Source organism: Thunnus maccoyii, chromosome 11 (assembly GCF_910596095.1).
Source record: "Thunnus maccoyii chromosome 11, fThuMac1.1, whole genome shotgun sequence".
Lineage (NCBI taxonomy): Eukaryota > Metazoa > Chordata > Actinopteri > Scombriformes > Scombridae > Thunnus > Thunnus maccoyii.
The window spans coordinates 8872415-8900066 of record NC_056543.1 but is presented as its reverse complement, the minus strand read 5'-3'; the positions used below and the strand labels follow the sequence as shown (position 1 = coordinate 8900066).

The window sequence follows — 27652 nt, the reverse complement described above, 5'->3', positions numbered from 1 at the left end:
AGTGATTTTTCCCTCTAAACTTCTCACATGGTTTCATTTCAATAAATGTTCAAATGATCCAATATTTCACCAAAATCAAAGATTAGAGAAAGAGAGCTGGAAACAGATTTGTGTATCAGAACTTTGTTTTTTCTTCTTTCCTCTCCCATTAATCATCTCATGTCTGCTTAGATTTATCTAGAGACCCTTTGGAGGGGCCTGACCCCTAGGTTGGGAACCACTGGACGAAACTAGATAACTGTATATAAAGTAGTTGAAACTAGCTCCACCTCCAGCAGCTACAACAGTATCATGCTGCTCTAACACTGATGCTTCAGTATTAATAATATAATGATGTCATATATAATAATTTATCAGTCAGAGGGACCAAACCACTACTTTTACTGCAATACTTTAACTACATCAAGCTGATATTACTTATGTGCTTTTACTTAAGTGGGATTTTTCATGCAGGACTTTGGCTTGTAATGGAGTATTTTTAAACTGCTGTATTGGTACTTTTAGTTAAATAAAGGATCTGAACACGGCTCTTAAATGAGATTTTATAACTCTTATCAGAGGAGGTGTGGTCAAGCCTTCACGTAGGCGGATGTCATGTTACCATAGTAACAGGATAGTCACAGTCTGTTGACTCTGTGCTGCAGCTAACTTACCTGTGAATAAACTGCGACTCAGTGGCCTGCTGATCAGTTGTTAACCGCTGAGCTAGAGCGCTTACTTCAGGACCGTTAAGGTAATCCGGATGTATAATGAAGGATGATATTCCTGAGCGATTTGTCTGTTATCCTCTTATAGCAGAGAAGGTAAAGCTAGCGGTCAGAGCTACTGAAAAGACAGATCGATTGATGCAGTGTTGTTTCCGTTTTCATTTCAAAATAAAGTCCCAGTTCAACTGAAACAAGATACTTCAGTTTGGTAGCAAACAGAGAAGTGGAGCCTTAAATTTTGTAACACTTGAAGAAGGGACCATCTTTATTGTCATATAACCTTGATGTAAGAGAAGTAGAGCTACAAGCATTAGTCATTTAATCAATTAGTTGATCGACTGAAAATTCATCTGCAACTATTTGGATAATCAATTCACTGTTTTGAGTTTTTTTTTTTTTTTTTTAAAGAAAAATGGTTCCACTTTCTTCATTGTGAATATTTTCTGATTTCTGTGATCCTCTACGATTGTAAACTGAGTATCTTTGGGTTGTGAATAGAGCTGCAACAGTTAGTCGATTTGTTGTCAACTATTAAATTAATTGCCAACTATTTTGATAATCGATTAATCATTATGAGCCATTTTTTTTAAGGAAAAAACCTCCAAATTCTCTGGATCCAGCTTTGCAAATGTGCATATTTTCTGGTTTCTTTAGTCCTCTAAATAGTAAATTGAATATCTTTAAGTTGTTGACAAAACAAGACATTTGAAGATGTCAACTTGAGATTTGGGACATGTTTCACCGTTTTCTGACATTTTATAGAACAAACAATTAATTGATGTATCGAGAAAGTAATCAACAGATTAATCTATAATAAAGATAATCAGTTAGTTGCAGCTCTGGTGACATAACAAAAAATAAATTTCCACCATTTTTTTCCTACCATGACTCCCAGGGGCTACATGATATACTAAGTTACTCTTTAGACTGTAGTTTGTTAAAGTTAACGTTTTTTTATACAGCGTGATGAGTTCATTTGAAGTGCTATTACGAGTTTTTTGTTTGTTACAAACCACACATTCATTACCTGCTGTAATTTTGAAAGGGAAACCTTGCCACCGGAAGTTTGAATGCAAACGTTAACGGAAACTTAACACGTGATCTGTAGCTGTATTTTTATCACGAGTTCGCCAATTGTTAGTGTTTCTCAGCATCATGCGCTATTTTACGTAGGTAGCAACGTTGGTGTTTATAAATGGAGATTTAAAACCTGCACAGAAAAGTATATTTATGATTTCCTACTAGCTACGTTAGCTCTGCTTGTTAGCTAACACTAGGTAGCGTTTAGTCATGCCTCGATATTTAACAGTGTAGGTGTGTTATTGTTCGTCTCCAGCAGGTTCTGAAGAAGTTAGGATGTCCAATGATCTTGCTGGCGTGTGGGAAGTGGCTCTGAGTGATGGAGTCCACAGGATAGAGTTTGAACATGGTACGACCACAGGAAAGAGGGTCATCTACGTTGATGGAAAGGTGAGTGATTGAGACTTGACCCCTTCCAATAGCCGCAGTTTCACATCACAGTTTCAGGTTTATCACCACCTGTTCATTTCTGATTTTACACCATGCTACAGGAGATACTGAGACGAGACTGGATGTTCAAACTTGTGGGGAAGGAGACGTTCAATGTGGGCAAATCAGACACCAAAGCAACCATCAACATCGATGCAGTGAGCGGTTTCGCCTATGAGTACACCTTGGAGATCAATGGAAAGAGCTTGAAGAAGTACATGGAGAACAGATCAAAGGTCACCAGCACTTGGGTGCTCAACTTGGATGGAATCGACTGCAGGGTGGTCTTGGGTGAGCCCCTTTGTGCCTGTCTATTAACCCACTCTTGTCCTGAACCAGTCCTGACTGCAGTTTGAGTTCTGAAATGAATCAATATGACAACTTAATACGACCGTCCAGTGAGACGGACACAAAGACAATTTAACAGCTGTAATTATTGTTTTAACAGCCTCTACAATTCCACACAGAAACATATACATTAATACCCCTACCTGTATCTCAACACATATGCATGTATCTGCACACACACCCATAGATGATTCAGTATCTATACACCGTGTCAACGAGTCAGTTTGTTCAATGCTGCTTATGCCATTTTAGAGTCCTGTATATACAGTCTAGCAGGAGTAGTGTGAAGTGCGGATTGAGGGGTTGATCAGTATGATCCTGGTAAGTTTATTTCTTTGTTTCTTCTTCATGATGAAGAAACGGCACAGCAGGATGGATTGGATTATTAGTTAATCTAGTTATTGTAGTGTTTTCATACAGCCCAGCCGTAAAGTCGACATAGAAACTGAGCAGTACTTTGAGTTGTTTTGGATAAGAACATTAGCCATGTACTGTAATAGGAAATCCAAATTAAAATATCATTGGTGTCTGGGTTCGTTCATTCATGTATTTATCAAGATAGATATTCTATTGATAGTGTGTACATATACAGTTTATATACAGAAATCAAACAATATATATTGTATAGCATAGTGTGATTTCTGACCCTTTGGAACTACCCACAAATATTATGTAGAACCTGAGGCTAAGCTCTTAAACAGCTTTGAGCCTCACGCCAGCTTCAGCCACCTCTGTCATCTGGGAAAGTTAATCCTTCTTATAATTACACTGCTTACAGTTGATCAGGCAGCATACCACCTGAAACATGTGCAAGGTGTAAGCAGGACTTCACTTAAGTTTGCAGTAAGGATCTATAAATCTCAGCAGCAAAATAATCAAATTAAAACACTCAGCTGGCAGAAATATGTGTGGGTTGTGACAACGGTCTCGCAGATGAAGCTTTGCGGCAGTTGTTGATATTTGAAAACTCATCTACGTATTGTCATTAAAACCATCAAACCAGCTTAATGGACAAGTTCACAGTGTTTCAAGTCTGTCTTAAAACAACAGTCAGGTGCTCAAATGAATGTTAGAAAAGGTTTTGCTCGCTGTAATCATTCCTACTGTTCATACCATTAAAAGATCCATTCAAATGAGCTTTTAATGTAAATGATAGGGGAATAAATCAACAGTCCTTGTTTTGTGCAAAAAGTTTGTGTGAAGTTAATATGAAGCTTCAGCCGTCCAAATCAAGCGGAGCTCTTCCAAAGTTTAAGTTTAACGACTGGGAAATACATTTCCAGGCAAATTCTCTCAAAATCAAAGACTCTCAGAATCTTAATAAAATATTTTCTTATTCTTAGGTTATTTTTGTTTCCAATTCATCCAACTTTACTTGTCGTTGTCTCAACTTAATCTTTTGGAGGACTCTGTACGCATTAGAAACAACCAACTCAATCCTAACTTAACCAATAAACCCAACAGTTGCATAGTTCATTGATTCAGTGTCTGTTTACCCTCTTTCAGAGAAAGACACCATGGATGTTTGGTGTAATGGACAAAATATCGAGACAGCAGTAAGTATGATACCAGTGTCTTTGTCACTCAATATAAGACGTCATTTTAATTCTATAATCTAGAGAAGTCAAAATCAACAGCTGTGATTACCTGTCTCCTAAAATCAGAAATCAGATATTAAAGGCAGGGCAAAAAGCTCAGACATAAATAATAAATGGGAGATCTTGACAATATTAAAAAACTTGGGATACAAAACTATGATTATTCTGTGTTATCATAAATTAATATTATGGGTAAAAAGTAGAGCAGCTCCAAAACTGATAATACGGAACTGAACTTGTGCTGTCTTTGTCTACACTTACAGTATGTCTGACTTGTGTCTACAGGGGGAGTTTGTGGATGATGGCACAGAGACGCATTTCACTCTCGGTGACCACAACTGCTGCGTGAAGGCTGTGAGCAGCGGGAAGAGACGAGACGGGATCATTCACACGCTCCTTGTGGATGGCACAGAGATAGCCGAATGCACGGAGTGACCGCGGATGTGTGTGTGCGTGTGTGTGTGTGTGTGTGAGTGTGTTTACGCCGGTATGAAAGCAGAGATCTGGTTTTTATGCGTGACTCGAGGTATCTGTGAAACAGGGGCTGTAGAGTAGTTGGACTCTGTTGGATGGAGTCAAACAAAGATATGCTCTCATACATGTTGATGGCCATGCTGTGAAGGGTACATTAGCCATATATTAAAGATTATCATGTGATTAATCTAGTAACAGTTGAAAACCGGAGCAGTGTGGGCGGTTTTAGATGAGAAAGGTGCAGCCATCATTTCAGTGACAAAGTGAGGTTTATTGTCTTGAAATGTAACTGAACACACTGAAAAACTTTTTTTTTGGAATTTCTTAACTGGAATTTATATGAATACTATCAATTTCAGTAATATTATAAACACGGGAGGCCACATGTGCCATATTTATCTTGCTCATCCTTGCAGCTGGTGTTCACTTAGGGATGTAATGTACCTGTTGTCATTTTGTAGAAAACAACCACCCAGAAATCAATAACCTGGCCTGGTAAACCACACATTCCCTCCTGTTCTCCCTGCTCACTGTCTTGTATTTTTCAATATTGAGCAGCTGGAGGATTAAATACCAGGGTACAGTTTTGAAATCATCCCTTGAATGTAGCGTCATTCCAGTGAGTGAACTGCTTAGGAGTGATCTTTGTTTAGTCCTAAATTTACATGTTAAATAGTCTTTGTTTGATTGGTTCAGCCAGCTGATATTACAATGGTATGTACTTAGCTTTTAGCAGACTGCTATACATATGTCAAAGTGTCCTAGAGTGCACTGTCTATAATTTAATGGCTGTAACAGTTTCACAGACAATCATTCAGATGTGACATTACCAATATAAATCATATACTCAGTCAAAGTCAATCACGTGCTGATATCCAAACATAATTTGGAAACTCCCCCCCCCCGTCATCTTTAGAGATGTGTGTATTTTGTTGTTCAGGCAAACAATTTCTCTTTTTTTATATAAAGACCAGAAGTTTGGGTTTTGCACAGTTTAAACTAAACAATTTTATAAAGTGATGGTCACAAACTAAAGATATAAAATGTCTCCAGTGTATCTCAAATGTTGTTGTTTTGCAAAGAGAGGCATTCACAATTTATTGAGCACTGGTAACACTACAGTGAAGACACTTTCCATAGACAATAGTTTTGTCATTTGACCAAAAAAAAAAAGTCAACTCAATATATATTGGACTAATTTGGACGGCTGAAGCTTCATATTAGCTTCAGATAAACTTTGACATTTTTGCACAGAAGGACTGTGGATTTTGTCTCTTCTGCATTATAAAGGGATCTTCTAATGGCCAGTATGAACAGGAGGAATGATTACAGTAAGAAAAACTTGTTTTAATGGTCATTTGGGCACCTGACTATTTTAAGATGGACTTGTAAAAGTGTGAACCTATCCTTCAAGAATTTTTTAAAAACTATGTCCAAAATCAAAGATGAGCTTTCAGGCTCAGCAGTTCTGTGTTTTCAACAGTTGTGTTAATATGAGGTACGTCATTTCATGTCTTTCATATGTCCTGTATAAAAGACTTATGTTTATACATGTATGTCATATTGTTTACTCTTATGTGTGTTTGTAAATTGTAATAATTTCATTAAATCTATGTAGCTGAGCAGGTTTTTGTTGTTGAGCTTCACAAAAGGAGTATTAAAGGTTATGGTTGCTTTTTATATATATGCTAAAGGGATGTTGTGACTTATAGTCATGTGTAAAAAAAAAACCCAAAAAAACAACAATGGATCAAACTTAATTTTTTTATTTTTATATCAACATCAGGCATATTTTCACAATCTGCCCTCATGTGCTCCATCCCACTGTTACCATTTTCTCTGTAATTTGACAGTTATTGTTTCATTTAGTTATAAAATCAGTTACAATCATGTATCAGTTGTGCTGTCATGCACATCCCCTACCTGTCTAACAAAGCTTTTTACCAGTTACATGAAGGATTATATTTTACTCATCCTCTAACCATAATGAAATCAATTTTATTTCAGTATATAAACATTTGTAGAATCCCTTGCTCTAATAAGCATACGTGAATATTAAGTATAATGTAGTGCCACTAAAACAAATCACTTTTACCATTGTAAATAGTATGACAGTTGCTAAAACAATGTATCTTTGATTAATATAGAAATTATTTTGCCATCCTCAGCAATACTTGTGCTGTTGTGTCAAATATATGATGATCACTCAAAAAGAAACAAACTTATCATGAAAAATTAATCAATTTAAAAGTAATGATGTCTTTTCAAAGTTGCATCAAGAAAAACAAAACCTGGCACCTGGTACCTCTGTAATATTGTAGCACTGGACTCCATTATATGGTTCCAATGAGTAATGCAAACAGCCATTTCTTTTTAATAGTAGAGAAGTAAGAGAAGCGTCTAACTTACTATTGTCTAGTTTTTGTCACACAGAGGACAATAAACCCAGAGGAAACAGTGGATAAATCACTGTTTAGATTTTCTTACAGGTGATGATATAGCTGGGCAGCGCTTGATAACCACTAAATATGACAGAGATATCAGCTCCTCCGTCCACACTGTCATACAGTATTTGTGGATCTGTCCCTGTCTTAGGAGGGGGCAGAATAAGACCTGGTTTACCACGGGTGGAGTTTCCGGTCAGCACCTCAGCCTCAACAAAGTACAGATACTCTTCTTTTTCTCCTCCTTCCTTCCACACTTCCATGGCCTTCTTCGCTGTGCCAGCAAAGTAGATGCCCTCCCCATATGCTGGGTCTGTGTGCAGAGGAGAAATAATTGTATTATTTCTATATGTGTATATTTTGTTATTATCTCCTGTTTTCTAACGTTGATGTTCTGCATCTATAAGGCTTTAATTTTAATTTTTAAAAGCCTATAAAATGATCATTTACCAGATGAAAAAAAGTTATCATACCATGAGGTGGTGCGTACTCTGCGTGGAATCCAATATGGCTGACCATCTCACAGAAGTGGGGAGGTATGCGTTGAAACATTTTTCGAGTAGTGGAGCAGCCGAGCTGTTTTTTCTTGAGGTCAAAGACCATCCTCAGTGCGAGGTTCTCCACTTTCTCCATCTAAATAAAAACAAAATCATCACTGGTCAAGCAGTGGTTCAAAATAAGACACTTGCAGCAAACTGGCAGCCAGTATTTGAAACAAATTAGTACAACATCCATTCAAAAAAGTAATATGTCTGCTTTGAAACTGTTTGTCTGTCAAGTTAGCATAATTAATTTGAATATTTTTGCATTAGTTTTCTACAACAAGGTCAAGAACGTATTTGTTGCATTTACACATACTGTACCTTCACAATCTGCAGCCCCAGATTTCTGAAGGCAGATGATCTGTCTGAGAACTCAAGGCTTTTGGAGTCAACTGTCTTTCTCTCAAAGGACACATTCTCAGTTGACATTAGGCGCAGGGTGCCCTCTTCCTCTGCGACAAACTCCCTCTGGACCTTGCAGAGCATGGCCTCCACCTTTAACCCAGCAACTACAACATCTTCAGCTGAATCCCCGTGTACAATTATGGTGGCACGACTATTCTCAAAACACTCCTTAATGGAGACGCCCCTTTTGTTTAGACGGGACAGCTGCTGATACTCTGCCTCGCCAAAGTACTGGATGAAGTTGTTGGAGATAATGACGGTGTCAGAGGGCTTGGAGAGAAAGCTACTGAGCCATCGTTCAGCCTCTCGTATGGCCACATCAGAGGGGCCAGTCAGGCTGATCTTTGGAGTGGGAGGTCTTTTTTCACGGACGTCACCTTCGTGTCCAGATGCTGGTAGAGAAGACATCATTAAGTTCACCATTAGGGTTGCAATTCAGGATCACTATTACTGTTATTTTCAGTAATTTAAGCAATAAGATTGGTCAAACATGCCCACATATATTCCCACTATCCTGATAATTTAGCTGTCCCATATTAGCTTTGTAGGTTTTAACAGCACCTCCTACAATTAACAGTGCTTACCACAGAGGTATGTATATCACATACTGTTATATGACCATTTTGAAAAGCATATTATGAGACTGATTTCCACTCTTCCAGGTAGCCATTGCTTTCATTTCATTTCAGCAGAGTAATAAAATCAACTTAAAGATGTCTTGTTTTAGAATGATAAACCCTCACAATCAAAATGTTGCCATTAATCTATCTTCATAAATGGTATTCATGCAATTGTAAGCAGGGTGATTTGAAAACTCTCACTGTTGGTAGTTACATAACATCTCATACATAACTCCAACATCTGAGATTTTTAAGTTAGATGTATTGTAGAAGTATTGTATTCATGAGCTGTGTTGTTAAAAAAAACAAAAAACAATCTTAAGCAGAAAATGTAAATTTGGTCATTTCTTGACTCAAAACCTTTGCTGTTCAGCAGCTGTTTCTTCAGACAGCATTACCACTCTACAGTGGCATGGCGTTGACATAAATCAATGGTGATAAAAGGATCATTGCGATCAGTTCCACAACACAATCAACTTCAAGATTCAGCAAGTTGATTTTCATACCATAATGAAACTAATGGAAAACACTGACTCCCTGGGATAGGAAATCTTTTAAGGATGTTCTGCACTACGACTATGAGCACTGCAGTGCTTCAGATGGTACCAGGCCCTCACTATCACCATTATTCCCATAAGAACTTGCAGTAAAGGTCACCTTTATGTATGTTGTAATTAAAATATTGTGTTGTTACCATATGAAAGGCTGGGATCAGACGCTTTGAATTGGTGTTGGAGAGATCTCATTTGTTCCTCAAACGCCTAGAAAGAGAGGGTCATTAATACATACATATATACACACAATCACAAAGAATAAATGACATTTACTTGAGTGTTAAAGTTGGAGAGCATTGACAGTTAAATTTGAACGAACCCTGTCAACATTTTTCAACAGTGGAGGAAGTGTCTCACACCAGAGAAAACCCATAACTGAATTCCACCTTACAGAAAGATATAACCACATGGTTATCTACTTATTCTCACCATTTGTAATCTTCTGTCGCTTTTTCTGGTGTTTAGCATTTTGGTTTTCATTCACAGCTGTTTAACAGTTTAACACCGCTATTTTAGCCACCCACTGTACACACAAATAGCCAGTCTGATAACATTATTGTCATATAATGATGACATTTTTGCAAAACAACCTGAAATGTGTCTTTGTCAGAAGGATATATGACGAATTGAACTTCCATCCTGTGTGTGGACTGCTGGGCAAAGGCAGTCACTGCACTTGACATGATCCAGGCAACTTCTCTTTTATTGAACCTGAGGCCTCCAGTCCCGATCGCAGGGAAGGCGATTGACTTGTGTGGATGTGCAGCTGCCATCCGTAAGCACTGGTATACTGAATCAGAAAGAATCTGTAATGAATGAATAAGTGGACAGACAAAGAGAGAGATACACGCTCTTATTATAGTATAAATGTAACAGTTTCCATATATTTACTTTCTTAACAGTATACGTTCTGGGATTTCAGTTGTGCTGCACCATATCAGAGATATGAACATAATATATTATTTTTCCCTCTTTCACCTACATGTACTTAAACTTATACTGTACCTGCTGAGCACCATGTGCGTCCTTATCAGGGCAAAAAGTGTGATACACCTCTTTACACTCCAGATTGTGGGGTGATGTGATGATGATATTTCCACTCTGATGAGTATTGTTAATCTCCTTTTGCATTCCATAACCAGCTTTCTCCAATAAAGCTGTCGAGATTTGACCACCTCTCAAGTTTCGGTCTGATGATACTGTGTTGACGATGACATCTGTCTGAGAGAGTGCAAAAGGGACGGTGAACGAAAGGAATCAGAACAGGAATATAGCTTATATTAAGACACTCTGAAAATATCAAAAATATCAAAAATTATGACATGGAGCACCTGTTAAAACACTGTTAAACTGGAAAATAAATGTTCATACACGCAGACATTCAAATTAAAATAATGAAATAATAACTTTACTAAATATTGAAGAAACATTACATATTTATTACCTGCTGTTGCTCAATTTTACCCTTCTTCAGTATCAGATGGACATTCCCAATCTTGACAGTCGGTGTTGAGGTTTCGGCAGCACCTTTGCTCTTGCTTGCAGCTGCCTGGCTGTATGACATCAACGTGTGATTGCAGGCTCTCTCCATTTCTTTGACCGAAGGCTCATCGTGGTTCACTAGGAAGATCTCTTGTGGAAAATGTCCTTGACGGGGAGAGTTTTCATAATAGCCTTTCACAGTTTTCACTATGACGTCTGCACATAGTGGCAGGGGGAAGTAGAACAGTCCAGAGCTTATAGCAGGAATGGCAACAGAGCTCAGGCGGTGTTCCCTAACTTTGTCAAGAATGCTCCTGATGGTCTTCTCCAACAGCGGTTCTGCACGATGAACATCATACGTGGAGGGGGAGGGTGATAGTTGTGGGCCCACAGCATGAATTATCTTCTGGTATGGTAGATTCCCAGCAGCAGTGACAGTTGCATGTCCTGTTTTCAATTCAATGTTCCTCTTGATGTAGTCATTGCTGTCTTTTTGGATTTGTGGACCACCAGCCGTGGACAGAGCTAGAGCAAGGCCACCACAATGCTGAAGAAAGCTATTAGCAGCATTCACAACAGCATCCGCCTGGAAGTCGGTGAGATCAGCCTTCCACACAGACAACCGAACACCTCGATGAAGTTTTACTTCTAACCTCTTCTCTGGGGCAACAGTTGGCCTTTTCTGCTGTGAGATGCTCTGATCCCTTTCAAAATTCACGCCATCAAAGGTGGCCATACATCCAAATTTGCTTTGAATGATATCACTCAGACCGGGTCCAAATTGTTTCACAATGTTAAGTGAAGACCCATGAAGAGGGAAATCTAACTTGCTGGCCATGGTTCCTAAAATGGAAAGACTTTGTGTAAGTAAAGTATGATACCAGTGTTCAGTTAAAGTAATATGACACATCAAACATCATGCATACACCTGATGTGAGGATGACTGTGAGGGTCAATGCCTATAAAACAATAGTGACTGTACAGTTTTTGGATGTACATAATATCTTTGACATTTTATAGCCAAATTAATTCCATACTATAGCACCTAATATATCACCAGACTGCACCCTCAATCCTTCCATATCCTACATTTTCCGCTTAATTCTTTCTGATGAGCACAGTGGCCATGTTGGCTCTTTGTAGCACCAGGAATGTATATAGAAATATCTTTCTACTGGAATTGAATTATTTAACAAGAACTTTACTAGCCTATAGGTGAACCACAGTATATTATCATACCAGATATAACTGCTGTTTTCCTTTTACTCCAGTAGAGGGAGATATAAGATTGTATCCAATGTACAAGTCTATCAATAACCTGCTGATGTCATAATCATAAGGTGGATGCTTTCCTATTCCATAATACTACATTAACAGAACATGTACTTGTGCTTAATACACTCCTTTTGTATTTAGTATACAATAAAGTTTTTATACTTAACTATTTTGGTAAAATGTAAAATGTGGAAACTACAAAATTACATACTATGTTTTCTTAGATGGCTGTGAGTTTCAGTGGTGGAAGACGTACATAGATATTTATTTTTACAGTGTAAAAATACTCCATTACAATTAAAAGTCTTGCATTTAAAATGCTACTAAACTAAAAGTAGAGAAGTATTAGCAACGCAATTTACTTAAGTGAAAGTAAAATCGTCCCCTGTGAATGAAAACGCACATTATTAATACTAGAGCAAGCAGCTTGTTATTGTTATAGCTGATGGACGCTGAGTTTAAGTGGAGCAAAGAGTTAAAAGTACAAAAGAAAAATTACAAATAAAAATGCTCAAGTAAAGTACCTGAAAATTATACTTGAGTAGAGTACCTGAGTAAATGTAACGTTTCTGAGTTATTTTCCACCACTGGTGAGTTTGCTATTTGCACTGCGCCCTCAAATCTTAAAGTGTACGTGACTTTGACAGCTTCCTTATGCACACGAAAAGGTGTAAAAGGCACAAGACATGACATGTATCTGCTTCAGTGTTCATACATTCATATTTTGACTTGTAAAAACACTTCAACGCACTTACAGATTAATTAAACCGCCATTTTTCTTTTATTTCGCTTGTTGTTTCAACGGTTACCACGGATGTTCACGAGACCGTAAAATAAACGGCTGTTTGCTAGTTTTTAAGTGACGAATCCTGAATAATACTAGCTTAACATGTTTTTCTACGCTGATATCCATGTAAATAACGCTAGCTTTAAATTTAAATGACTAAAGACAGTGTTATTGTGCAGAAATATTAGGATACTCACCCGCTTTCAACTGGAAAGTACCGAGGAAAAAGCCGAAAGTGAAAGAGCGAGATGGGGTGCGGACCTCTCCAAACTGCCCCTCGGGATGTTAGCTAAGTTTTGCACAAGTTAAAGTTGACGTTTCTTTGATAAGATGTATTTCCTGGCTTTACCTGGAACCCAGCTGGATCAGCGCTCCGCGGATACACCAAACAACGACGTCGAAAACAGACTCAGCGTTTCATTTCCTAAGAAACAAAAGTGAAAGTATAACAGCAGCGGAGCAGAGGCTGTCCGGACGGCAGAGATGGCCGACGCATATTCGTATGCTCTGCTCGTCGAGCTCGAAGAAAATAACATACCAAAACTAAAAAACAAATTAGTTAAGTACTTCCAAAGTAAGAAATCCAACGGTGGCGACTGTGAGGTTGACTATGAAATCGGCAACACGACAGCGACGCTGCGCTTCCGCAGAGAGGAGGGTAAGTTTGGACCGCATGACTCCGACTTTATCACGGAAAAACAAACAAAAGTCTGATGAAATCTTTCATTTTTAATCGACTTTTATGTTTCTGAGATCTTTTTTTTTTTTAAACCTTACAGATCGGCAAAATGTTTTGGCGAAAGAGACGCATCAGATCAGTGTGGATAAAGGCGTGTTGAAGATGACAGTTCGTTTAAACACAGATGAGCAAATAAAGCAGGTAAGTGGGTACAAACAGCTGTTTTTAAAATGTGTCACACACAGCTAAAGGTGTTAACAGCTGTTGTGAGCTCTTGTTCTAGTGTGTTTATCTTTAAGGCATCCAAAGGGGATTCTTCTCGAGAAATCACAATCAATATGTTGTTTCATTTATATAGGGCAAGTGTTTGAGGCCTACATTGATAACAGAGCAAGTGAAACCTGTCATCACTGCTGTAATTTCTTTAGTATTAACTCTTCCTCAAGTACTTAAGTACATTTTATATTGTAGGTACTTTACTTGAATATATTATCTCTTACTTTATACTTCTACTCCTACAATTCAGAGAGAAATAATGTGCTTTTTTAACTCTACTACATGTATTTGATAATTTTAGGTACTAGTTACTTTACGGATTAAGATTAATATTGTAAAATATGATCAACACATAGATTATGATGTACTATTATAGGTAAAGAAAAGGCTTTAATGATCCCAGAGGGGAATTCACAAACTCTCAGCAGTATAAAGTATATGGTAATCATAAAATTAGCCCTGCCTTTATCAGCTGCATCATTTAAGTGATTATAATCCTAATAAATAATAAACCTAATAAACTAATAATCATTATTCTGAAACGGGGCATTCTGAGTAATGAGTACTTTGACTTTAGGTAGGCTACTTTAATATTTTGTCACTAAGTAAAAGTTTGATCACATGACTTTTACTTGTAACAGAGTATTTCTACACTATTGTATTGATTCTTATACTGAGTACTTCTACCATCACTATTATTCATCTATTCCTCATCATGTGGGAATTGTTGGATCCTTCCTCAGTTGTAACCTTTGTTCTAGTCAGAGTGAGACAAGCTGTAAAAGTGAATAGACAGGCTGTGGCTGAACAGCACAGCTCACTGGCAGTCATGAGACAAGTCATAAACCCTGCAAGGAGGGCCAAACGAAGAGGACATGGCACTTACAGTAAATAGAAAGCTTTTCTGTGTAAGGCATGGATCTCCTCATCAATAAACATTGTGTTGACATTTAGGGCATTGTGTCATGCGAAACTAGTTGCAGGAAATGCCAAAGTAATCCAAAACAAAGGTGATTAAAATCTTATTTTTTTCTTTCTACACAGGAAACTCAATCTGTTGAACTCAACAAGACACGTAAGTACTGTTTAAAACTGTTTTAAATAAAGGTCATGGTTGCTTCTTGGACAGTCTCAAAACAAACAAACATTCACACACACAATTTTTTTTATTTTATACATTGATTTACAACATTTCCTCCATGCATATTAGAGATTAAAGTTTAGAAAATATTTCTGTTCTGTCAGTATGTTTATTTATTTTCTGTCACTATAGTCCACCAATAATTTCTTAATTAATTTTTCTGGATGCATGTGTATGTGGTTAGCAAAGAACTTGCTTTTTTTAAGTTTTTCTTATCTTTATCTTGAGGAATATATCTGCCTATTCAAACACTTTTCTGAGGTCATTTCAACTTTGCGGCCCAACCTGGAAGCAGAAAAGAATTGCTTAGGTCATAGATCTGTCCTTAATCAGCAGTCTATAATTTCACTTTAACGTGTCCCAACTAAGCCAAAACTTGCATATTTTTCTGATATTAGTATCTAGTATAGTACACAAAAACCTGTATTTAATATAAGTATTGCATTTTGTATTTTAAGAGACAGTCAAGCATGCATTGTTGCACATTACATCAGTGTTAGTAAATGTTATCATCAAGCAGTTGGTCAGGAGAAGAGGTTTAAAGGTCGTATTCTGCCCCAGAGGTGGAAAGTTATTTGTGATGGTTAATGCAGCAAGGTGCAAGGTGTGTTAGGAGTTGGCACACTGGTTTGCAGTTTGACTGGAAAAACATCTTCACTATTATCCCTGGAAGTTTGCCAGACTGATTTTTTTATTTCCTTCTTAACACATGAAGCCACCATCTTGAAATACTCTTTTTCATGCATGTTGGCTTTCTGTTTGCCTTCAAGTTGTGACTTTTCAAGAAAATTTGTAAATGTATTGCTGTTCAGGATTCAACTTTTAAAGGAAATGGTCACTAAATTCAGACCTTATTAAAATGTTGTTTCTAATGATTTATAATCTTATTTTAAACAGCTTCACTGGTTGCTTCAATTTTGAGAAACTTAACATTCTGCTGCACTTTTATACTAGTTTTAAACGCAATATGTAGCACTCATTTAGGCCAGCTGACTGCTAAACCACAGAATTCCACACAAAAAGCACAAATGTAGTTGGTTTCAGTTTCATTCACAACAAAAAAGCATGTTAAGCAGGGTCCAGTAGTATCTGACTCAACAGTGTATTTTAGGTCACAGTGATGATCTAAAAGGGCTGGAAGTCAGTTGCCTCTCTCCTCCCATTCAGGGCACACATGCCTCTAGTAGTAAATAGGCTATAAAGACATTCAAAAACTAAATTATGGTACTTTAAGTAACACTGATAACTTTGCAGCCTTGTTTACATCCGGCTACAGATCTTTTTAGAAAATGATACACAACTATGTGATATTATTGACATTTAAAAGCAACTTACAGGCATTGATATAAATTCACTGTCACTGTGGTCTGTAAAATGAATGTTGCACTAACCTGCACATCTCTTTGGAGACTTTTTTAAGTTGGGGGAAATCTTTTAGTGTCTCATTCCTGGGAAGCACTTCCCACATACAGAGATTCTATTCTCAACTGACTGTCTTTTAGTGTTATATCATCTCATTTCATTAAGAAATGTGTGTTCAGTTACTTAACCTTCATGTCATATTAACAGCGGATGCTGCTGTAAACAAAGAGTCGAATGCTGATGAACACACACCTGCGGCCGAAAGTGAGACCGAGGCAAAAGGCAAAGATGAGGAGACAGCAGAAGAAGAGCTGTGCTCCTACTCGGCTGTTTTAGGAAATATTCCAGAGAGGATGGTCCAGGAGTTTTTGGAGATGCTGGTGGAGAACGTTATGAAGGATCTTGACTCTCCATCTATCTCCCAAAACTTCATTTTGGAAGTCCTTCCTGGCATGTCCTCAGCTGTGGTGACTTTCCAGAGTGAAAAAGGTACTCATTTATTGTGTGTGTGTGTGTGTGATAATAGCCCTTTTACAGACATTTGTAAAGTCACCTGTATGATCTCCAGCATATCTCCAGTGATTTTCAGCATTTACAACTTGCTACAAAAAGAAGATGTATGTTTGTATGAGATAACATTTATTACACACCACACATTAAGAGACAACTGATAGGACTAGCAAACATGACAAATTAAATTCTAGTCTAGACTAAAATGAACTACACTAATAAATTAGATCATGAATTGTGAGAAACCTGATCCCTACACTGTCCCACACAGCTACACAAAGATGTCCTCACCCTGAATACTGGTAGTTTTTGTAAAATTCCTACTGTTAGCCAGCTTCAAATACAATATGCATATATATACCAGACAAACTCCTATACTTCTCATTAAATCATCAATGAACATTAAAGGTACCCTAAAACATTTTTCTTGTTGACAGAGACAGTTATGTTTGCATTCAGTGTTTCTCACCAAAAACGCATTGTGTGAATTATTGTAGGCTAACAAACAAGTTGAATGCATTTTCTTCCTCTTGAAACATTTGCAACGCCTATTTTTTCTGTTTTTTTTTTAAGAATTTGAAACCTTCATTGTTTACATCCATGTTTACTTGCTCGCAGTCATCTTCTTCCCTGACTTTATTGGCACACTGCTATGTTCCATGGCGCATTGATGCCACTCATTGTTGATTAGTGGAATAGTGCAAAACTGTCAGCAGGACTATGAAGCAACAAAATGACAAAGATATTCAGTTTACAATTATGTAAAACAGAAAAACAGCAAATCTTCACATTTGAGAAGCTGGGACCAGCTTTGCATTTTTGTTCAAAAAACAAAAGGACTAAAACATTAATCGATTATCAGAATAGTTGATTGTTGCAGCTCTAATCATTTTTGCAATTGCCCCAACAACTCGTCCTCAACTCCTCTTACCAGAGGTCTGTGCGAGTCTTTTTTCTGCCACCTGACAGTGTGCACATCTCAAAGATTGACCTTGTAACAGTACATCCGCTTCCACAAAAATGATTAAGGAAAGCACAAAAACCTGTTTATTGCTTGTATTATTTTACAAATGGATTAATACCTAACTGCCTTCATTTATATCTCTCACACAGAAAACACTCATTTTGTGACCAGATGCCCCCAAAACAGGACGTTCAAGAACAAGGGATTGTCAGTTCGACCTCTTGAAGGCACACAGCAAGTTGTCGTTGAAAACATTAGAAATTACAGTGAAGATGTCCTCGGCCTGTATTTTGACAATGTAGGTGGGGATGTGGAAAATATCACTCTTAATGAAGAGGAACAATCTGCTGTCATCACCTTTAAAGACCTTAGAGGTAGCGCACTTACAGTACATATTATATATTAATGTGTGATTGTACAAGTTAATTAATATCAGATTAACTTGATATGAATTCTTGGATAATGTGACAGTTGATGTAATATTTGACTTAAAATGATTTTTTTTACCATAGCTGTTCAGAAAATCATGAAGAAGAAGCATCACATCAGAGGGGAAGAGCTCAAAGTTTATCCTTTTTATAAATCTCTGGGAACAGCCCTCTATGGGAAAGACAAGCCTCCGCTAAAACTCCCTGCTGCGATATCTGAACCCATTGATGTTGCTGTCTGGCGATACCTAAATGGCAATCAATCAGCAGCAGAGGCCATTCTTAGTGACTTGGCAAAACACTTCTGCCGCCTAAACCTCCAACAATCTACTGTACGCCTGAGCCCTTTGCCTGCATTACTACAACAAAAGGATGCCAACGCCATCATCAAAGAGTGGACGGACACAGTGAAGTCAGCCTTTGCAAAAGCTGTGTCAAAATTCAAGTCCCTGAAGTTGCAGCTGGAGCCAGATGTATGGGAAGAGTCTGAGGAGAAGATCAAACAGGCGCTACTCAACGAGGATGTGGTTGTTGTGCCTAATAAAGCCAAGTGTGTCTTATCAGTGGCTGGCCTTGTGGATGATATCAACAGACTAGAGCAAACTCTTAAGGAAGTTGTAAATGAGATTGTCAAAAGGGTTCAGAGGAAGAAATCAACCATAACCCAAGAGATCAAAGTATCACCGTCTCTTTTCCACATCCTGAGTCAAGATGGCCTTCAGGACAAACTGCTACAAGTCTACCCAGAACTCAAAATGTCATTTAGAAAAGAGAGCGCAGATTTGATAGTAACTGGCTTGGCGGATGAGATTTTTTCAGTAAAAAGCATTGTATTTGAACAAATGGTTGCGCTAAAAAGACAGAATTTAGAGGTAGATAAATTTGTGCTTGACATGTTGAAGGATGAACAAGAAGAAGAACTTACAAATGCTCTTCTCACATCACATAGAATAAATGCAGCATTTGAGATAAAAGCACACAGAGTCCAGCTCCTTGCTGTGTCTGACAGAGATCTGAATGATGCTGCAGATCATTTGGGAAAGCTGCTAATATCTCAATACATTGATGTTGAAGATAGTAATGTCCTGGTGAAGCCAGAGTGGCAACACTTGATCCGTCAATTAGAGAATGCCAACAGTGAGTTGTGCAGGAAAATTCGAATCCAGACCAAAGGACAACAAGTCGTGGTGTCTGGCATCAAGGATATTGTCATTAGAATTAGCAGTAAACTTGATGACTACTTAAGGCAAAACGCTCAAGTTGAAGAGGTGGTTTTGGTCAAGCCCAACTCCATAGTTGAGTACATTAAAAAACATAACACAACTTGGTTGGAGCAAGTGGCAGACAAAGTGGTGGTGTCTTACAGAAAAGAGGCCATATGTCTAAGTGGTTCGAGAGTCAATGTTGTAGATTGCAAGACCTCGGTCAAAGACTTAGTCTCTTCTGTCTACTTTGAAAGTTTAAAAGTCTCCAAGCCTGGAGTGAAGAAGTTCTTCAAGGACAAAGAAAGTATGTATGTTTACTCACTCATGAGTGATACGGGCTGCCTGGTCCAGCTGGTTGACGAGACTGGAGATGGACAGGATGACGTCGCCCACAGACAAGCACAAAAACCTGTGTACCAGCTTCAGACATCTGATGGAGTAGAAATAGCTGTTTGCAAAGCGGATATGTGCAGTTACCAAGTGCATGCAGTTGTCAACGCTTCTAATGAGGAATTGAAACATAATGGCGGTCTTGCCGCAGCACTTCTCAAGGCTGCCGGCCCGCAGTTACAGGATGAATGTGACAAACTAATTAACTTGAAAGGAAAGCTCAAGCCGGGAGACACTGTCATAACTGGTGCAGGGGGTCAACTTTGCTGCAAAAAAGTCATCCATGCAGTGGGACCCAAGTTTGATCCAGCCAAACCCCAGAAGGCTCTGGCACAATTGAAAAGAGCTGTTAAAGGAAGCTTAGACCTTGCTGAGCAGCATAGCTGTATCTCTGTGGCCATCCCCGCCATCAGCAGAAATCTGGGCTTTCCTCTCCAGTTGTGTGCCATCACCATCGTCAAAGCAGTGAAGGAACACTGTGAGGACAAGTATGATGACAACACCCTGAAGAGGATACATTTGGTGAATAATGATGACAGCACTGTTCAGGCTATGGAGGCAGCTGTCAGACAGGAGTTTGGAAATCATGGTGTCAGTCCTTCTAAGCAAACTCATTCCCAAGACATCAAACCTCCACCTGTGAAAAAGGCTAGATCTGACCCAAACTGCTTGGGTCAAGCGCTGACCAAAGAGGGTGTGGATATCACTCTGATGACAGGAAATATCGAGAATGCCACGGTAATTTTATATATTTTTTTTATCCTTCCTCACTAAGAGCAAATAAGTAGTGTAAACATTTAACATTTCTACAGGACTACCAGTTACTAGACTTTGTAGAATTAACTATTGACCATATCCTCTAGCTCTTAAAGTATCCTTACTCTATAAAATGTGGTCTTATAGGATTTGACCAATTCTGTTTAGTTAAAGTTGTATAGCACTGATTCTTGACTGTTCTATTATCTTACAAAAGATTGTGTAAAATGAAGAACATGCAACTGATAAAATCCTATTAACATGTCCTTAGACGGAGGTAACCGTGAATACAGTTTCTGAAGATCTTTCACTGAACAAAGGGGCGGTTTCAAATGCCATCTTGAGTGTGGCTGGACCCAAACTTCAGCAGTTGGTAAATGCAAATAATGCCAGTGGAAATGTCGGTGAGGTCATCGTCACTGATGGCTGCAACCTGAAGAGCAAACAAGTGTTTCATGCAGTTACACCACATTGGGACAAGGGACAAGGCACAGCTGAAAAGGTGAAGTGTTTAGTCATACATGGTATTTGTTAATTCAGTCCTTTAGTTCTTATCTTTTCAGACCAAATGAAAGCACATCACAAGGAAAATATCTGCGATTTTCTGTCACAGCAGTTCCTATAAAACATTATCTCGCTTGCTTTGAGCTATTCTGCCTCAGGTCACAGGACAAAGATCTATTTGTTATACCGTAGAAGCAAGTGCTATTAAATGCATGCAACAGCAGTGTAAACTTTAAATGTCTTGGACCTAGATATTAAATGCCTTTATGCTATGTCTTACAGGCACTGAGTGGCATTTTCAAGGACTGCTTGGGCAAGGCAGAGGAGAATGGTGTGACCTCCATATCTTTCTCCGCCATCGGTACTGGCAACCTGGGTTTCCCAAAAGACCTTGCAGCCTCTTTGATGTTGGATGAAATCGTAGCATTCAGCAGTAAGAAACAACCTAAGCACTTGAAGAAGATCATGATTATCCTCTACCCAAAAGATGCACAGACTATCCAGGTACGGAAAGAATAAATGCTTTGTAGTACTTTCATGCTTAGGGGGCGAAATAGAAATTTAACAGTGAAATGGAATTAGTGACACATCAACAATATCAACTAGTAATATCTCACTACTTCAACACTGTTAACCAAGAGGCTTTGCTTTAGTGTGGGTGTTTTGGTAGTAGACATCTCTTTGTTTGTGTCCTCAGGCTTTTATTGATGAATTTAAAAATAAGTTCCCCAATGCCTCGAGTGGTCCGGTGACCTCCAGTTCCCCACAAAGTTCAGGTAGGAAACATTGTTGGAACATTTTAATGTGCAATTACAATGTCATGCTGTATTGCTGTAATGCTATAAAATCTGCAAAGATGAAATCAACAAGCTAATGATAAATTCACATCACAAGTGGTAATATACTGTATCATTGGTGTTCACATATTTTAGGCAGCAGTAAAAATAATGTATGAAGTACTAAGTATTAAGCTGTAACTGTAAAATGCTGATTATTTTTACTTCATTGTTAATTCTTGTTTTGTGTCTACTGCCACAAGGTCCCTTTTCTAAAATCACCTCAAGCTCAGGAATGCATGAGACCCAAATGGGAGTTGTGGCTGTACAGGTGGTCACAGGAGACATAACCAAGGAGACCACTGATGTCATTGTGAACTCCTCCAATGAGGGGTTCACTCTTAAGTCAGGTATATAATAGCCAGAACTGAAATCTTTTAATCATGCAAATTTTAAATAATTACAATTGTATCCATACATAAGATCAAGCTTACTTCTAGCTCATATGTAAATATTAACATGTTGTGGATAATACTAAATGCAACATGAATATTGATTTATTTTATTTACAGTATTTATTCTTTCTCATCTCTAGGAGTATCCAAGGCTATTCTGGATGCAGCTGGTCAGGCTGTTGAAGCAGAATGCCAAACCCTGGGTAAAATTGTTATTCTTTTATGACACTTAAACAGGTATATTGTTACAGATAAGGTGTAACCATACCTGTGGGTCATGAGATGGATACACAGAGTCAATTATTAAGCCAATTCTGTAGTCCACACCATAATATAAAATTGCTCAGAAAACAAGTGTGACCTAAAAACACACACACACTCATGGTTCTCACATTGAAATCCACTGTCTATACTTTTAGGTGCCCAGCCTAACACAGGCATCATAATGACCCAGCCAGGTAACCTCAAGTGTAAAAAGATCCTCCACCTGGTCGGACAAACGGACCCTGTAAAAATCAACAAGGTTGTGAAAGATGCTCTTCAGATGTGTGTGAAAAATTCATACACCTCTGTGTCCTTTCCTGCCATTGGCACAGGTGAGATTTATCAGCAGAATGACATTGACATCTTCTTGAAGACAACTTCATCCATGTGGTTTTATAATCTTCTTTTAGTTGGATTTAGTTTAGTTTGATTAGATTCACCTTGATTGTAACAAAAGTCTGTAATTTATGCTGATCTATTTTAGGTCAAGGTAATGTAAAGGCAAGGCAGGTGGCGGATGCCATGTTGGATGCAGTGATTGATGTGTTGAGCCAAAATACTTCCAGCACCCTGAAGAAAATCCGGGTAGTTATTTTCCAGGCACCCATGCTTCAAGAGTTCTACAACAGTATGCAGCAAAAGGAAGCCACTGAACCTAATAAGGGTAAAGCAGGCTTCTGGGGAAACATTGGCTCCAAAATCAAATGTAAGTACAGTAAAGGTAAACCAATGGTGTTTATATTCCTTTATTCATAATCAGTTTTTAATGTAAAATTCTAATGTGAAACTTGGAATTTGTTCTTTTAGCATTGTTTATTGGTGGAAGTGCTGACAAGCCACAGAATGAAGGAGATTTTGTCTTTGAGGCTCTTGAAGTGGATGCTGCTTGCTTCCACATCTGCGGTGACTCACAGATTAAAGTAGACTCAGCCAAGCAGTGGATCGACGACCTGATATCCAAAGAGTACAACACCATGAACATCCCAGAGAACTCCGTCCTCAGCTTCTCTAAAACAGACTACCAGCAAATTGTTGACATCCAGAAGAACATGGGTGTGAGCATAAGGATTGAAAGCAAGAAGGCCCAAGCCTCAGTCACCATTGAGGGAATCAGCAAGAATGTGCTCAAAGCCAGCACTGAGATCCATAAGATGTTGAAGAGGGCGAGAGATGAGGAGGAGCTGCAGAGGAAAGAGGAGCTGGCGGGCACAGTGGCAGACTGGCAGTACCAGCAGCAGGGGTTTCAGTTTCAGAGTTTTGATTCAAGAACCAACTTCCAGCTTGAGCAAGCATTGGAAAAGCAGCAGCCTAGCGTAAAAGTCACAGTCCAAGGTCAAGACTACACTGTCACCATGCCAAAAGGGCCTGCTACGGATAACCAGGGACGTACCCTACAGATAAAGAGAATTGACAAACTAAAAGGTATTTCGTTGATAAATGGAGACTTGTAATTTTTTTGCAGTTCTGCATCTGTGTCCTGTCAAACAAAGATAATAATGCACGAGTAACCAGTAAAAGTTTCAATATGAAACCAGAATAAACCCAGATTTGAGTTTGTACTACAATGATTTGTATGTAATGATTCTCAGCACTATCTATATTGTTAGGATCTGGTTGTCAACACAGATTTTGTAAACTGAAAAATAATGCCAAAACTGTTTGTTATGCCACTAGATGAAGATGTGCCTGAGCACTGGGATACCATGCCAGCCAACACCACGTGTCATGCCGTCACCATCAAGGCTGGAACAGGAGAGTACAATGAAGTACTGAATCTGTTCCAGGCCTCATGCAAGCAAATTGTTACTAAGGTAGTCTACCTTTAACATGCACTATATGTAATGAATAATGTTTTAGCTATGACAATGCATCGACTGTTGTTTTTTGAGAACAGAATTCAAGTTACTAGAGCAGGAAGTCGGTGCTTACTGACCTCCTGCTATTCCATTTTATGCAACTACTCAGCCAGACAAGTGAAAAAACATCAGCCGCTGACATAAAATATAATAAATAATATCTAGATTAACCCTTTCAGTTCTTAATTCACATGATTTAACTCAAATTTATTTAAATTTCATTTTACAGAAAAAGCAGTGAAAGTAAAAGACATAAACATTCACAAAAATGTGCTTTTACCTCCTCTTAGATTGAGAGGATCCAGAATCCTATATTATGGAAAAGCATCCAGATCAAGAAGCGTGATATGGAGCAGAGAAACGGTCATCAGAACAACGAGAAACGTCTCTTCCATGGCACCTGCTACACCACCTTGACCACCATCAACGAACTTGGCTTCAACAGGAGTTACGCAGGAAAGAATGGTGAGATTATTTTTTGGGGCTTTTTAAGATGTTTATTAGAGAATCGATAGTAAGTAGACAGATGACAGGAGATGAGGGCAGAGTGAGATGAGGAATGATTTACTACAACAGTACCCGGAAAATTGCCATGTGACTTGAGGTTTTGCTTATACACCACATTTAAAGGACGGGTTCACAGTTTTTGAAGTCTGTCTTAAAACAACAGTCAGGAGCCCAAATGAACATTGAAACATGTTTTTCTTGCCATAATCATTCCTCCTGTTCATACTCATTTGTTTCTGAGTATTTACTTTGTAAATATGTAATATGAGGGATTTATAGCAAATATCTCACAACTCAATAACTGCTACTATCCCTTTTTCAGCTGCTTGTTATGGGAATGGCACATACTTTGCTGTCAATGCTAGCTACTCTGCCCACAGCACCTACTCCAAGCCAAATCCACAAGGGGAGAAGCACATGTACCTTTGTCGTGTGCTGACGGGGGATTACACGCTTGGAAAACAACACATGATCGTACCACCAGCCAAGGGCACCGTCTCTGTTCAGAAGTATGACAGTGTTGTGGACAACCCTGCCAACCCGTCTATGTACGTGATCTTCCATGATGCCCAGGCTTATCCTGAATACTTGATTACATTCAAGTGACACGATCATGTGAGGAGGGAACAGAAACAAATACCTTACTTTTTACACTGCCTTACAACATTAAGTAATTGCTAATTATCTGCTAATTTTTGAATTGTTCTTTTAACCATGTCCTATTTTTCATTTTGCAATCCACTTAACCATTTAAATGCATGCAATATATAATCACTTCACAGTCACTTCCAAATTTACAGGCAGCCATTGATAGGTCAGTCATGAAAATATTTGTAGACAGAGCCACATACTGCCTTGAAAATGTTTATGACTACTGGGAGGCTGATGGAAAGAACTTGATCTATTCTAGGAAATGTCTGTGTATGTATGTGTAAATCAGGTTAACAATCACTTTTGGTTTTGAAAGTAAAATTGAAAGTTAACTGCTGTTCCAGTAAACAAACCTGCACGAATAAAACCTAACACGAGCACAATAATGTGTAGACTGGTGTATATGTATTTAATTTAAAGTTTAAGGCAGATTTAAAAGTAAATTTTCACATATTGATTTACAGTCTAAGCAAATATCAACTGAAGGAGGCTTCTGGGAAGTTACAGGTTCCTCAGCTCACCCTTCTTACCCTGCATGTCAGCAGTGTGACTCCAAGGTGTCATGAATTTATTTTTATTAGCAAATTTTCAACAATATCTACGATTTTTTCATCATATATAACAGCTAAATATGGAAAACTGCTTACTTCACATTTCTGTTATTTTCTCCCCACTTTTACCTCCTTTTTAAATGTCAAGAATGTTAAAAGAGAAAAAGGTTGAAAGACAATCATCAACAATTTCCATCAGAGAAACAAAAATAAATGTAAATAAATAAATAGATGTACCTGAAACTAATAAATGAAAGAGACTGTGTTTCACCCCATGTAAGGTGTATTATTACATGTATATGTAAGCATTTGTTCATTTAGAAGATCCCCAACATGATCTAATGTTAAATAATGGTGAAACACTTTCCAGATTTCCTCATAAACAATCAGTTTAACTCTCAAAGTATTTAATTTCATTTTATTTATCCATACAATGTACCAGATTTTTAACCCAGACACCAATGTTCAGTTTCTTACTTTTTTCTACTTCAAATCTATAAAATTGTGTGTAATATTCACATGTCTTCATACTTAGACTTCACTTTTGCTTACTTTTGGAGGCTATAAATGAAATACAAACACAATGTCTTGGATGACTTCAATAACCTTAATAACAGTGTACATTAACAACAAATCATATATAAAAGCAATAGAAACAATAAAAATACATATAAAACAACAAAAGCTCACAAAAATAACCGTATCTACAGATTACACAACAAACAAACAGGCCAAAGACATCAACATAAGGGACATCAATTCAAAAACACCTGCATTCACGCTGTTGTATGTCAGTCAGAAGGGATTTAAATTGATTAAAATGGATTATCTTGTCTAATTTTACAAGCTTCTGCAGATTGTTCTGGAACATAGTATTTAAAAGCCAGTTTCCCAATCTCAGTACTAAAATGATGATTTTTGAGGACTAAATAGTCTTGGGACCTAGTGCAGTGTGACATTGGTCTATAGTTAAAAAGATGTGAGATACTCGGGAAGTTTTCCAAGTGCCTTTCTCTTCTCACTGCCACCGACTGCCAGTGGAACCAGATAGAAGAGTTAATTAATGATGTTAAAAAGTGCAATATTTTGTGATTATATTTTACAAAGATGAAAATGTATTTGTTTTGTGCAGACTAAATAAAGATCCCTATATCCAAATATTTCAAGAACTGTTTCCTTTTAATATGATCATATGATTTCCAAAGAAGGAAGTGTGTACATATACTGTATATATATCATAAAGGTTTCTCAAGCCCTCGCCCAGATGGTACCTTTCTTTCTAGGCCTTGAAAATGCAGTGGTGGAAAGTAACTAAGTACATTTACTCAAGTACTGTACTTAAGTACAATTTTGAGGTACTTGTACTTGAGTATTTCCATTTTATGCTACTTTATACTTCCACTTCACTACATTTCAGAGGGAAATATTGTACTTTCTACTCTACTACATTTATTTGACAGCTTTGTTTCCAACCTTTTTGGCTGTTGATGTCTAACAAAAAGCAGTGTGTAGTCGGGGTCACATTTCAGATGTCTATAAGTTGTTAACAGCTCCACCAAATAGTGATTTTTCCCTCTAAACTTCTCACATGGTTTCATTTCAATAAATGTTCAAATGATCCAATATTTCAAC

The 27652-nt window shown here is 37.9% G+C and overlaps 3 protein-coding genes across 8 annotated transcripts; 2 read left to right on the top strand and 1 right to left on the bottom strand.

Annotated features, from left to right (window-relative positions):
• Window positions 1-589: 589 nt before the first annotated feature.
• faima (Fas apoptotic inhibitory molecule a) lies at window positions 590-5780 on the top strand. 6 transcript variants are annotated; one of them, XM_042426427.1, is made up of 5 exons: window positions 590-733; window positions 2047-2177; window positions 2279-2507; window positions 4071-4120; window positions 4448-5780. In XM_042426427.1, exons 2-5 carry the CDS (start codon window positions 2064-2066, stop codon window positions 4595-4597), a joined length of 543 nt encoding a protein of 180 aa, XP_042282361.1. In that variant the 5' UTR covers window positions 590-733; window positions 2047-2063; the 3' UTR covers window positions 4598-5780. The 6 variants fall into 6 exon arrangements, with proteins under 6 accessions (XP_042282361.1, XP_042282360.1, XP_042282363.1 ...); XM_042426426.1 differs by having other exon boundaries at window positions 2044-2177; XM_042426429.1 differs by lacking the exon at window positions 590-733 and adding an exon at window positions 1772-1876.
• A 606-nt stretch (window positions 5781-6386) lies between these two features.
• On the bottom strand, window positions 6387-13221 carry parp9 (poly(ADP-ribose) polymerase family member 9). The gene is made up of 8 exons (XM_042425923.1): window positions 12943-13221; window positions 10646-11526; window positions 10207-10422; window positions 9792-10007; window positions 9342-9408; window positions 7944-8419; window positions 7554-7713; window positions 6387-7393 (listed from the first exon to the last, which is right to left on the bottom strand). The coding sequence occupies exons 2-8, from the start codon at window positions 11519-11521 to the stop codon at window positions 7110-7112; spliced, it is 2295 nt and encodes a 764-aa protein (XP_042281857.1). The 5' UTR covers window positions 11522-11526; window positions 12943-13221; the 3' UTR covers window positions 6387-7109.
• A 7-nt stretch (window positions 13222-13228) lies between these two features.
• Window positions 13229-27178, top strand: parp14rs1 (poly(ADP-ribose) polymerase family member 14-related sequence 1). Its single transcript, XM_042425922.1, has 17 exons — window positions 13229-13403; window positions 13525-13625; window positions 14745-14775; window positions 16411-16692; window positions 17827-18051; window positions 18190-20438; window positions 20728-20958; window positions 21243-21464; window positions 21658-21736; window positions 22000-22146; window positions 22332-22394; window positions 22611-22787; window positions 22940-23161; window positions 23263-23877; window positions 24130-24266; window positions 24602-24776; window positions 25141-27178. Exons 1-17 carry the CDS (start codon window positions 13229-13231, stop codon window positions 25422-25424), a joined length of 5415 nt encoding a protein of 1804 aa, XP_042281856.1. The 3' UTR covers window positions 25425-27178.
• Window positions 27179-27652: the final 474 nt, after the last annotated feature.